This window comes from Alligator sinensis, unplaced genomic scaffold (assembly GCF_000455745.1).
Source record: "Alligator sinensis unplaced genomic scaffold, ASM45574v1 scaffold1499_1, whole genome shotgun sequence".
Taxonomy (NCBI): domain Eukaryota; kingdom Metazoa; phylum Chordata; order Crocodylia; family Alligatoridae; genus Alligator; species Alligator sinensis.
Window position 1 is genome coordinate 775,540 of NW_005842494.1, and position 11,211 is coordinate 786,750.

General features: G+C 52.9%; 1 protein-coding gene across 1 annotated transcript in view; it reads left to right on the forward strand.

Annotated features, from left to right (window-relative positions):
* Positions 1-11,211, forward strand: part of PLXNA2 (plexin A2) — a 249,898-nt gene that overhangs the window by 101,708 nt on the left and 136,979 nt on the right. The window contains 1 exon segment of the mRNA XM_025212958.1: positions 10,876-11,010. Coding sequence (XP_025068743.1) covers positions 10,876-11,010 — 135 coding nt within the window.

Below are 11,211 nucleotides of genomic sequence, written 5' to 3' on the forward strand. Positions count from 1 at the left end.
AGGCACGGATGTCAGCAGGGATTATTTTGCTTCGGCGACCCGGAATGAGCTGCATCAGCACGCGCGGCACCGGATCTGCTACCTGGCGGTTTTGTGCCGTCACCTAGGCAGGAGGCATGCCTGGGCCAGCACACTTAAAGTGGCCTCAGTCTGTAAATTGGGAATAATCCCTACTCTACAGGAGCGTTGTGAAAATAAACCCATTCACTTAAAGCTTAGATACTGTAATGCTGGGATCGCCATCAGTGCCTGAGCGCAATGGCCTACTTACCCTGGAAGACCTGTCTACACTACAGCATCAGATGGCACGCTGAGAGCCCTAGTGCACTGCAAGCAGCTAAAACAAGCAGGCAGACCAGCCTTGCAGAGGGGCTTGAGGGGTGGCAGAGGATTGGCATGGAAAGAGAAAGCCCTCTCCACCCCAGGATGTGTTGCATATAGATAGCAGATGGACAAAAAATGGAACTGGTAAAAAAACAAACAAACAAAAAAAAAACAATCCCTAAAAGGTCTTTACATTATTTAAAAAGAACAAAAGCCTTCCCTTAGTCCCTTGAATTATGCAGAGTCTGGATTGAAGGGCTTCAATGTATTGTTTTCCAGAAGTTGTGTTGACCAGGATGTTTCTTTTCCCGGGCTGCTGGTAACCTTGCTGATCAGCGGGGGCACTTGTGCACCGTTATGGCCCTGCTCCTAGGCAGTGCGAAGTGCTAGGGCACTGTCCCCCCCTTGCTTTCTTGCTTCAGTTGTCAGAGGCAGTTATTTCATCGGCGTTTCCTTTCCATCTTGCTCAGCAGGTCTGTGCTGCAGCTGCTGCTGTAAAGAGCAGCCCAAGGGGAAATGGATGCATACGTTTTATTTTAGGAAGCGGAAACTCCTGGGATAGTGTGAGATGAGTTGTTTGCACTCAGATCAGGCTCACTATCAAAGCTGTCCGTTAGCCAGCACCACTTTTGGTGATAACAGAAACCTCCATTATTTCAAGGAGTAGAAAGAGTTGTTCTGTTTCTGGACTGTAGCTGGTTGCTTGTGTTGTGCATTAGATTAGCAGAGTCTGGAGTTGTGCTACTTTGTGTGCACACACATTTGGTTTTCTAAGCCAGCTTTTCCCTTAGAAGTAAAAGTTGGCAAGAACTCGGTGCTACTTGCCACATGTTGTGCAGACCCAGCTCTTGAAAAGGATCTTGCAATAACTAATGGGCATGTAGCACCACAGTGCTCATGAGCCACCCTCTAGTAATAACTCCAGTATTCATGAACAGACCTGCAGTCGCAACCTGCTCCCGAGGGCCCCGTGTGCCGTGTGTGAATAGAGGATCCCTCCCGTACTGTGGGTCCAGCGCTGGGTGCATTAGCCACAACACACAAATACAAACCAGTGCGCGTGGCCCAGCAGCACGCTGGTGAACCGCTGGCACAAGGAACCAGTGTGCACGCGCGTGCATGGGGAAAAGGCCAGCGGAAAAATTGCCAAGTCCCCCTTTCAAATCTGAGCAGGAAAAGCTGAGTTCCCAGGGCCCCTTCCCCCTGGCGGGAGAGCCGAGCATCTCCGCAGCAGCCTCATAGGTGCATCCCAAGGCAGCAGATTTGGCGTCAGCATTGCACTCGCCTGTCATTTGCCAGGAGCTGCTCGGGCTCTCTCTGAAACAGAAGCGATCTGTGCTCCCCTTGACATGACATCCGGCTGTGCTCGGTGCCAGCTCCAGGAAGGGAGAGAGGGGCAACTCTCTGTGCCACCCTGCCCACCCCAGCAATGTCCTTGGAGGCACTTGGTCTGGGCAATGGGCTGAGACTTCAAGAAAGAAAGTATTTTTTCCCCAGTTTGTGCGCCAACTCCAGACAGACGGCACGCAGCATCTTTTAAGCCAGGGGGGCGGAAATCAGTGCTAATAGCAGCTTTGGTCAAAGGCAGGCTCACGAGTGACAGTCAAAGTAGTTGCATTTGATCCAGGTCCCTTCCCTGCCGTAGTGGACTTTTGCAAATGCAAAGTAGTTGCATTTGAGGGGTGGAAGGAGCACAGATTCTCCTTGCTCTCAATTTTTGTGGTTTCTTGGATAGTTGGGGGTATTTTAGCCCTTTGCAGCACTTGCTGTCCCCACTTGATAGTCCCCTGTCCTAGCTCAGCTCATCAGCAGGAGCCTGCACAGGTTTCCATGCTCCTCTCCCAGCCTTTGAGGCCAGGCTGCGTGTCCTTCTCCAGGGGACTCGACTCCTGGATGGGGACCAAATGTCTCGCTACCGTGGCTGGGGCGAGGGAGCTGGGAAATGCACATGTGTGCGGCAGAAGCACGCAGGGAAGAGATGCGTTTCTGGCATGAGCGCTGAATTTATACGAGAGCTGGCTCAACACATAATCTGGGTCATGAAACCTGATGGCAATAAACTGCTGCTTGTCTCCTCTTCCCCCACATCGCTCTACGCCCTGACCGCGTGGCTGTAGACACCTCATTAACTGACTCTCCAGCTCACCCCAGCCTGCTTCCCAGCTCTCCTGCTTGCTTCCTCCCTGGTTTGTACAGGTGCAAATTCCTGCCTATGCTCCCATGAACAAATGGAGCTTTTGGTCCCTGGAAATGAGGAACGCGCTGGAGCAGAGAAGAACCGCGCTTCCATCCATCCGCAGGGAAACGCAGGCTCCTAACAAGACCGGCTGCATGGAAGTCGGGCTACGTGGGCACGTGGAGCTCTGCTTACTTCTGGCAAGAGGATGGGGGAGGAAAGCATGTCGAGAAACAAATGCTTAGCGCTGGAAAATGTGAGCAGACAGGTGGTCCCAGCCTCACGCTGCCTTCCTGCTTTGTTTCTTCATACTCAGCAGTGCGGTGGGGAGCCGGGATGTCAGGCTGGATTTGCAGCCCAGATTCCAGCGTCTCTGCTTGGAGGCCGAGCTTTGCCGGTCGCTTCCTTGCAAAAGGGTCAGAAATGCATGGCTAGCCTGGAGGGGTGGAAGGAGCACAGATTCTCCTTGCTCTCAGCTTTCGCGGTTTCTTGGATAGTTAAGATGCACTGTTTCAAAGAGCCCTGAATCTCCCCATCACGTCTGATGGATGCTGGGAGGACGCTGTTTTGAATGCACAACAGCTGCGGTGCACTGTGCGCTATAGCAGGAAGGCGCTAGCGTCGCGTGGAGCACAGATCTCTGTGCTGACAGTGGTGAGGAAGGATGTGATGAAGGCACAGGACTGATTCGGGACACTTGGGTTACAACGTCAGCTAGGCCAGTCACTCCCGGTGTTAAATGAGCAGTATAATGATCACTGTGACCTCGGTAAATCACTTCCACACTCTCTGCCTCAGTTTCCCCACTAGCCATGCGTGGAGAGAGTACCACCTCGCTACCCTCGTGGCTGCCACGAGGCTTCTCGTGGGGTTTCCTACAGAAGTTTTCCTCTGCATCCTGTAGCTGCCTCACTCTCTTTCTGACCCCATTACTTACCTCCCTTTCTATGTCTCTCTGTAGCCAAAACATTTGGGGTTCCCAAAAGCTTGACTGCGTCCCCTTCTTGCAGGGGCCCTCCCTTGGCCCGTGGCGGCAATGGAAGTTGTTGTGTGCAAAGTGACAGTCAGCGTCGCGTCTCCGTCACCAAAGCGATGCAGAGACAGGGCCTACTCTTATTTGGGGGCCACGTTTGCTTTGATCCAGGCCTTTCTTCACAGCACATGTTGGAAGGGAACTGCGTTCGTATACTCCTAAGTGCACGTGTGCTTCGTACAGAAGGTGCTAGCAGACAGAGGCAGGGATTTGCAGATCCGGTGTAACATGACAATGTGCCCTTCAAATGGCTTGATCTGTAGAGCTCGCGGACCTCTTCAGCCCTGAGTTACTTCCCAGATGAGGCTTGAAAGGAGACACCTGCAAGGAATCGGTCTGTGCATTCAATCTCTAGCAAGACAAGGTGGCTCTGGAGTTCATGGATTTCCTCGCTCCTTGGAGAGGGGAACTTGGCTGCTCTTTTTGGTCATAAGGGGCTCTTTTTTCTACCATCCATTTAGCACAGGAAATTGGTGACCTTTTAGAAATGGCCCCGTTTATTGATTCAGTCCCAATAACATCTGCTGGGGTGAGGAGGGGAAGTGGAGAAAGTGCCCACCAAGAATGACTCTATCCTGCCATAATTTAGGGCTAAGTAGAGGAAATATGACGGGAGTGAAAGAGACTGGGATATGAGGGGGCCTTCAGGTAACGGAGTTAATTGGCTATGCTGATTTGAATTGAATGTGCATGTAAAGGGTTGTCATTAATTTCCTCGTGGACCTAGCTATGATTTAAAGGAAAGATACTTAATAGTATTACTGTTTCACTTTAATTTCAAGGGGAGACTTCCCACGCAGAGAGCAGGGTACTAAATCACACCACCAGTGTTGCTCGTCTACATGGGACCACAGGTTTAGTGGGGAGAGCTAAGCCAGGTTGGGCCCCCTACCCGATGGAAATGGAGAGAGGCTTGTCTGGGGACTGGAGCCGCGTGCCTACAGCCAGGGCTCTGCGCTCAGCTCCTCCACTGACTTATGCCGTAACCCTGGCCAAGTCACTTGACCTCCTGTGCCTCATTAGAGTCCCCTGTAAAATTGATACTCGCCTGGCTCGCCGGGGTGCGGAGAGGATTAATTGATATTGGCAGTGCCCTGTGCAAGCCTCAGTGAAGGGTGCTTTATCACAGCCTGGTCTTGTGCCACTGAAGTCAATGAAGATTTGCCACTGGCTCCAGCAGGAGCTGGATCAGGTTCTGCATCCACAGAAGAGTGTTGTATATGTTCTGTAGGGCTCTGCATTATGATTTGCAGCCTCCACCGGTCATGCTGCAACGTGGAAGAGCCAGGCAGGTGCATTTTCTGTGTGGGAGGCAAAATCACCTCTCCTTGAGCGGGCATGGCACAGGCGGGGGACCTGGGATCCCTGTAACAGGTGTTGACATGAGCAGAACGGGGTGGGGAAAGCACAGTAACCAGCGGAAAGATTCCTTATCGTCATGCGCATCTCCCCTTCTTTTTTTCCTCAACATGGTGGCAGGATAGCCCGGTGCAATTAAATTGAATTAGGACCTGTAAATCCCCCTCAGCAGAGATTATTGACAGAGTCACGCACAGGAGGGCTTGGGCTGACATGGTTTATCTTCTCCTGCCTTTGCATTGCCGAATCCCTTGTTTGCAGAAACTCTTTTGAGCAGCAAATGCCCCGAGGAATCGCAGACCACGCAGGTGACAGCAGCGCGTTAGGCCGCCTAAACCATTCCCTGCCCCTCTTGCAGCCGGACCTTGCTCACGGCGGTGCTGCGTCCCATCTCTGAAGCAAGGCATCTAGCCCAGACTTCCCTGGGAAGTGCAGGCGGGGGGAGGAATACCTGTGAGCTGGATCAGACGAGCTAAAGCAGCACGAGAGGCTGTTGCAGCAGTTCTCAAAGGAGACGCCTTGGGAGCATATGGCACTTTCCAAACGTCTTTGTTTCTCGTTTCCAGAAATAGATGCAGTGACATGCTGCTGAGCAGCCCCGGAGCTCATAAGGCCCCACCAGGAATATTCATTGACACCAACTTAATGTTATGCAGAGGAATTCACCCCGTGGGGCTTGAAATCCCAGCAGGAAGGGAGCGAGGCCGGGGCTCTGGGGTCAGCTGTGTGCTCCACTTTGTCGTGATCCTGCACAAAGAGCTGGAGATGACACGCTCGCCCAGAGCCCCTCACCTCCTGACCTGGAGAATCGGATCAGCAGGATATCTGTTGCACTCATGGGAAGCCTGCACAGGCCATTGCACGCAGACAGTAGGTAGCTAACAATACAGATGCCTTCGGTGCCGTTTCCCCTCCGCTGCCCGTGTACGCGGCGAGGTAGCTGCGGCTCTTGAGGGGTTAACGCAAACTGGCCTTGCCTTGCTCTCAGGATGTGCAGCGGGGAGCCGGTCCTTTCCACACAAAGACTTATTCAGCTATATTTCTGGCACCGAGGGCTTCAGCGTGAGATTGAGTCTCATGGAAAAATAATGAAATAATAATAATAATGAAAAAAGACAGGTAATTTAATCATAAGAGGTTCGTACAAAGGGTCTTAATGCCCTTTAATGGGAGCCCTGTGGGAGGCACGAGAAGGAGACCCAGATGCATTTTCACTTTCATAGTCGTAACACCAGGCAAAACGCATTGTGGAAGCACTAATACAATAGGTCTGGTGGAGCTTCATGTCATATTAGCGCCGTGAACGGATCGTACGCTATCGCCGGGGGTGCTACACTGCAACATATACATGACACAATATGGTATTTTGCTAATCTCTTAAGATAATGCTGAGCTTATGCCTGCAGTCTGTATTGTAGGGGTATTAGCCACATAAATCTCCCCGATGCCTTTTGAAGAAGTGCCGTTTCCGAAGGGAACTGCTTTCTGTTTCGTCACGTGGGCGCGTTTCACCAGGCCTGTGTGCTCGGAGCCAGGCCTGATATTTGGATTTGCAGATTATGGGGTTAGGCACTTTTCCAGGGTATATTTGCAAGCACGCATCAAGATGATTGAGGAAAGAGCTGTATCCATCCCAGATGACTCCTCCGACCCACAGCCAAGTCCAGGGCCTCCGCTCTGCCCTCAGCCTCCTCTGTCTCTGCTGTCTCACGCTGCTGAGCAATGAGCATGCCTTTGTTCTGGGCACTTTGTCCTGCTTGGGTTTTGTCCCTGAATCTCCAGCTACCCCCACACCTGCCACGGGGCCCTCGTATTGCTCTAAGCAGTCCCTTCTTCTCCTCTCGCTTTCAAACCTCCCCCTGCGTGGTCCTGCAGCCGGGGGAAGAAAGTCATCTTGACACAATTAAAGGAACGCAGAGAGACCGGGATTGTGCTGGGTTTTCTGCTGTGCTCAGCAGTGCCGCACTGCCTCCCTGGCACTGCTTTCAAAGTGGATCAGAAATGGGTTGGAGCAGTCCTCTGGTGTCAGAACGGGGATGCCTCAGTACTGCCGCCCCCAAACCGTCAACCCCCTGCCCCTATCATCCCCAAGCCCCCAAAAAGAAAGTTTGGATCTGCCAAGAAAAAATTGCAAGGTTTTGTCAAAATAATCGAAGTTGGGATCAGTGTTCAGGCTCTCCCAGACGAGATGTTTTCCAGGGCTAATCAGCTTCTTCTTCCTATTGCTATTTCTGTTCCTGTTATAGGCTATAACTATTGCTGGTCTTTGTGCTGACTCGTGAACGCTACCCCTTTTGTTTGCTCCTCATTTCTCCCACCCAAGTACTGATCAGAACCAGCCTAGCATAGCCGATGGCACCTAATGCACACATGTGACTTCGTTAGCAATTAATAAGGGGACAGGTGATCAGAGTTGTAGGAAAGAGATCATGATGGAGCACGCTGAGAGTCCTGTTGCATGCACAAGGTGTCACGAGAAGCTAGGTCCCCTTGGAAACACCATCCGTTGTGGTGCCCATATTTTCAGATTGAAAGGTGGTCCATATAGCACCTCCAAGAGCAAAGCAGAACAGCATATCTGCAAAGCCGGAGATGGGCACTTCCTTCCACTGGTGTCAGTGGCACCATATTTATTTGCCCGGTTGCCAGGCTGTGGGAGGCTCACACGGCAGCAACGATGCCCGTAAGTGAAGTCGAAGAATAATTTTCTCTCTCCCTGCTGCGGAGCTGACCCCTTGGTTCCCCTTCCCAATTCACCGAGGGCATCATTCTTCCCTCTTGACATCCCCATTTGTTGTCGTGGCAACCAAACCATCAGGAACAGACTGGTGACGGTGCAGTGGGTCTAAGCGAGGCATCTTTTGTGGCTGGATGACACCCTGGAGCTAGATTGCCCTGCGACAGGCATACAAGAGGGACTCTAGGTAGGCAAGTCCAGGCCTGAGTTTATTTTAGGACAGGAATGATTGCCAGAAAAGTGTGATATTCGGAGCAGCCAAGAGCAGAGCTGCCTGCTCAGTCTCAGCTTGGAGGAGGGTGGCCCCGGAGAAAGGAGGAAAGCCCCAGGCTGCTGCAGACTTTGCACCCCGAACCCCAGGCAGACATGGCAGCTGTAATGCCCGGGCCCGCGAGTCCCAGTTTGCTGCCTTCCCCAGGAGGCAGTCCCTTAAGACGACTGGGAGGAGGAATAGCTGAGAGTCACAGAAATGGGAGAAGAGCCCAGAATGACAGCGCGTCCTTGCTGACCACGCCAGCCGGGCCGCGTGTCCGCGAGGGAGCAATGTCACTGCAGCAGGCTCGTCGGCTGCCCGTGAGCGCACCACGTCTCCGGCTGGCCGGCAAGGAATAATTAACTTACAATCAGACATTTTAATGGAAGGACTTGGGAGACTGTTGCCACGGCAACAGCTTTAAACAGCTGGCTTAATGATGGGTGAGCGAAGGAGAGAGGCGCGTGTGGCTTGGAGACGGCATAGCCAGCCAGTCCACACGAGCAGAGGCCACGGAGGTCGTGGATCACCTGCTGCTGAACTGGATGGAGTCGGACGAGCGTCTCTGGATGCCTCGGCCCCCTGGGTGTATTCGGCGCTTCCCTTCTGGAAGCGGAGGCAACGCAGCTCGGGCGCACGCTTCCGCCGTGAGCCGTTTGCAGGTCTGAACCCCAAACCTGGCTTGCTGCCCCTTAGCCTGCAACGATTAAGAGGTGAGGAGGCAGGAGAGCAGCCCAGCCTGGCCGTGGGTGCAACCCCAGCTCTGTGCTGGTTTGATGGGGAGCACTCTGGCTCCTTGAGGCCGGCGGGGTGCATTGCGGAGGTTTCTCTCTATGAGCATGGACACCCAGTGGTATTTCCCACTGACGCCTTAAAGTGCTGTGCAAAGCCACATCAGTGCTGTTGTCCCCACCCAGGGAGGGAGCTTGAAGTTCACATGCAAAGGGACCCCAGCAGTGGTGAGCACACTTCCCACTGCCACGTTGCAGCAACAGAGACGGGAATTAGACCCCCCGCACTCCTGTTTCCCCAGGCCAACTTCGAACCCCTCCACCCCCGCTATCCTGCTGGCAGTGAGAATTGCCCCACACCCCTTCCACCTTTACCGAGGACACAGCCACATCCGCCGCGGCTCATCCTGCATGCCCGAGCCTCAGTGCAGCCGTCGGGCATGAAGTAATTGAACAGCAAAGCAGGATCCAGCACGACAGCCCGGCGTGAGCCTGCAGCAGATGGCTTCTTTGCGATAAGAGGTTTTTCCAAGTCTCCGCGGTCCCCCTGCACTCCCCTCTCCTAGCAGGGCCGCACGCACGTGCTGGAAAATGCCCGGCACGCAGCGCGGTTTCCTGGCCAGCGTGTAACAGTATCTCTGTCACCAAGAGCCACCGGGCCATTAGCTGATGCCATGGAGCCATTGGCTCGCATGACTGGTCTAATCCCCCAGCCTGATGGTTGCCAGTGCTTTCAGCTCGGCATGATGTAGACACCGTGTTGCAATCAAACAGCTATTCAAATATGCAAATCCTGGTTGGGAAGACGCAGTGTCAATGGTTTGTTTATCCCTCCTCCTGGCCCCCGCTGCATAGCCCCCAAGGCCATAAAATATTAACTTTGGGAAGAGTCGTAGTCTCGCCACCAGTGGTCCCCACCCCCCGGCAGTGGGCTTCCTCACAGCTTGAGTAGGGTTTTCCTGCTGGGGGAGGGATCGGCGTAATCCCACAGCCACCATACCGATAGACGAGGAGGCCTTCAGAGTGATCGGACCATATGGCCACCGAGTCGTTTATCTGTCAGCTCATCAGCTTGCGCAGTGGCTCCATTTCCCTTGCCGGACCTTGCGGATTTGGAAGGGATGAGATGACAGCAGGCTGGGCGACGTGCAGATTCGGTCCCTAGCGCTTTTACATTTATGGGGAGTATTAGTGAGGAGAGATGGTAACTGTCGTGAGTTGTTCGTTTTCCGAGCATGAAACTACAGGGCTGGTTCTCTCCAGGGAGGTGTTTGCAGGGACTGTAACCCCGGGTGGCCTTTCAAAGCCCCTCAGTCCTGGTTCAGCGGGCCTTGTGCTTACGGCTTTGAAATTCTCACCCAGTGTGGTTTTATTTTTAACCCACACTCAACTTTTGCTCCAGACAACAAGGAGACGCAAGGAACCAACTCGATGTGACGCACGCTAGCCATGTGCTGCTTACATCTCTGATACCGCAAAGACGAGCCATCAGCAATGCAGGACCCCGACTAAAAGAGTTGCCACTCGAAGTTAGATCAGATCCAGGCTCGGTATTTAATGGTCGTACCAGCTTTAGCAGATTGTATTTGGGGCTGTGGGAGAATGGGGAGATGAAGAGGATCAGTCATTTGAAAGGGCTTTATTGCTTGCCTTGTGTTCCCAAAGTCACCGTGTGAACGTGGAGGCCTGGGTTCTCCTCTCCCGCCAAGCTCGAGTCACGTAATGAAGGCGGGTCTGGGTTTCATAGGCTGCCCTAGCGCGTTATCTCTCCTCTCGCATTCAGTAGCTGAGAGATCTGAGACTTTCCGAGTTTTGCTTTTCCTCCAAAGGCCTCAGTGGTGCGAGAGCCTCTGTTGGTATAAATTGATGTAGCTCTTTTGACTCTGTTGAAACTGCGAAGACAATCTATCAGGATCTGAAAGGTTTTCTTTATTGGTATGGGTACTGATGGGCATTGGGTATACGCATAACAAATCCAACAGAGAAAAGAGCACAAAAGAATACTGCGACGATTGTGATCAGCTTGCAAAGCGCTGGTCCCGGCGCGCAAGCTGCCTACTCCTTCTTCCCTGCCTGGCTGGAAAGCTCGTGTTTGCTATAGCCTTTGTACCATGGTGTACAAGGAGCGGCTGCTTCAATCCCTGCCTTCCTGTCCGTGTGTCGCCAGCTTGCAAGCAGCGCATTTGCTTAAGAACTTGCCTTTCTTTTTGGCACGTTTGGATAAGAGGATGTGACCCATGATTTTCCTGTCCTTTTTTCCAGATCCGGGCAGATGGTCCCCCTCATGGAGGAATTCAGTACGAAATGGTCACAGTTTTCAAGGACGGGAGCCCTATCCTTCGAGACATGGCCTTCTCCATCGATCACAAGTACCTGTACGTCATGTCAGAAAGACAGGTAAGCAGCACTCTTCTACACCTTCATACCTGCAGCTTTCTTCCCTAAAGGCATCAAAGTGGCATCAACAGCTGCTGTGCTGGTGTGCTTTCTTGAGCTGTAGTTCAGGGCTCGATGTAGGTAGGTCTGGTGCCAAAGGAAGCTGAATTTTATCTGGTTCTGACCAGAGGAAACCTTGTGCACACTAGAGGGGAAAGAGGT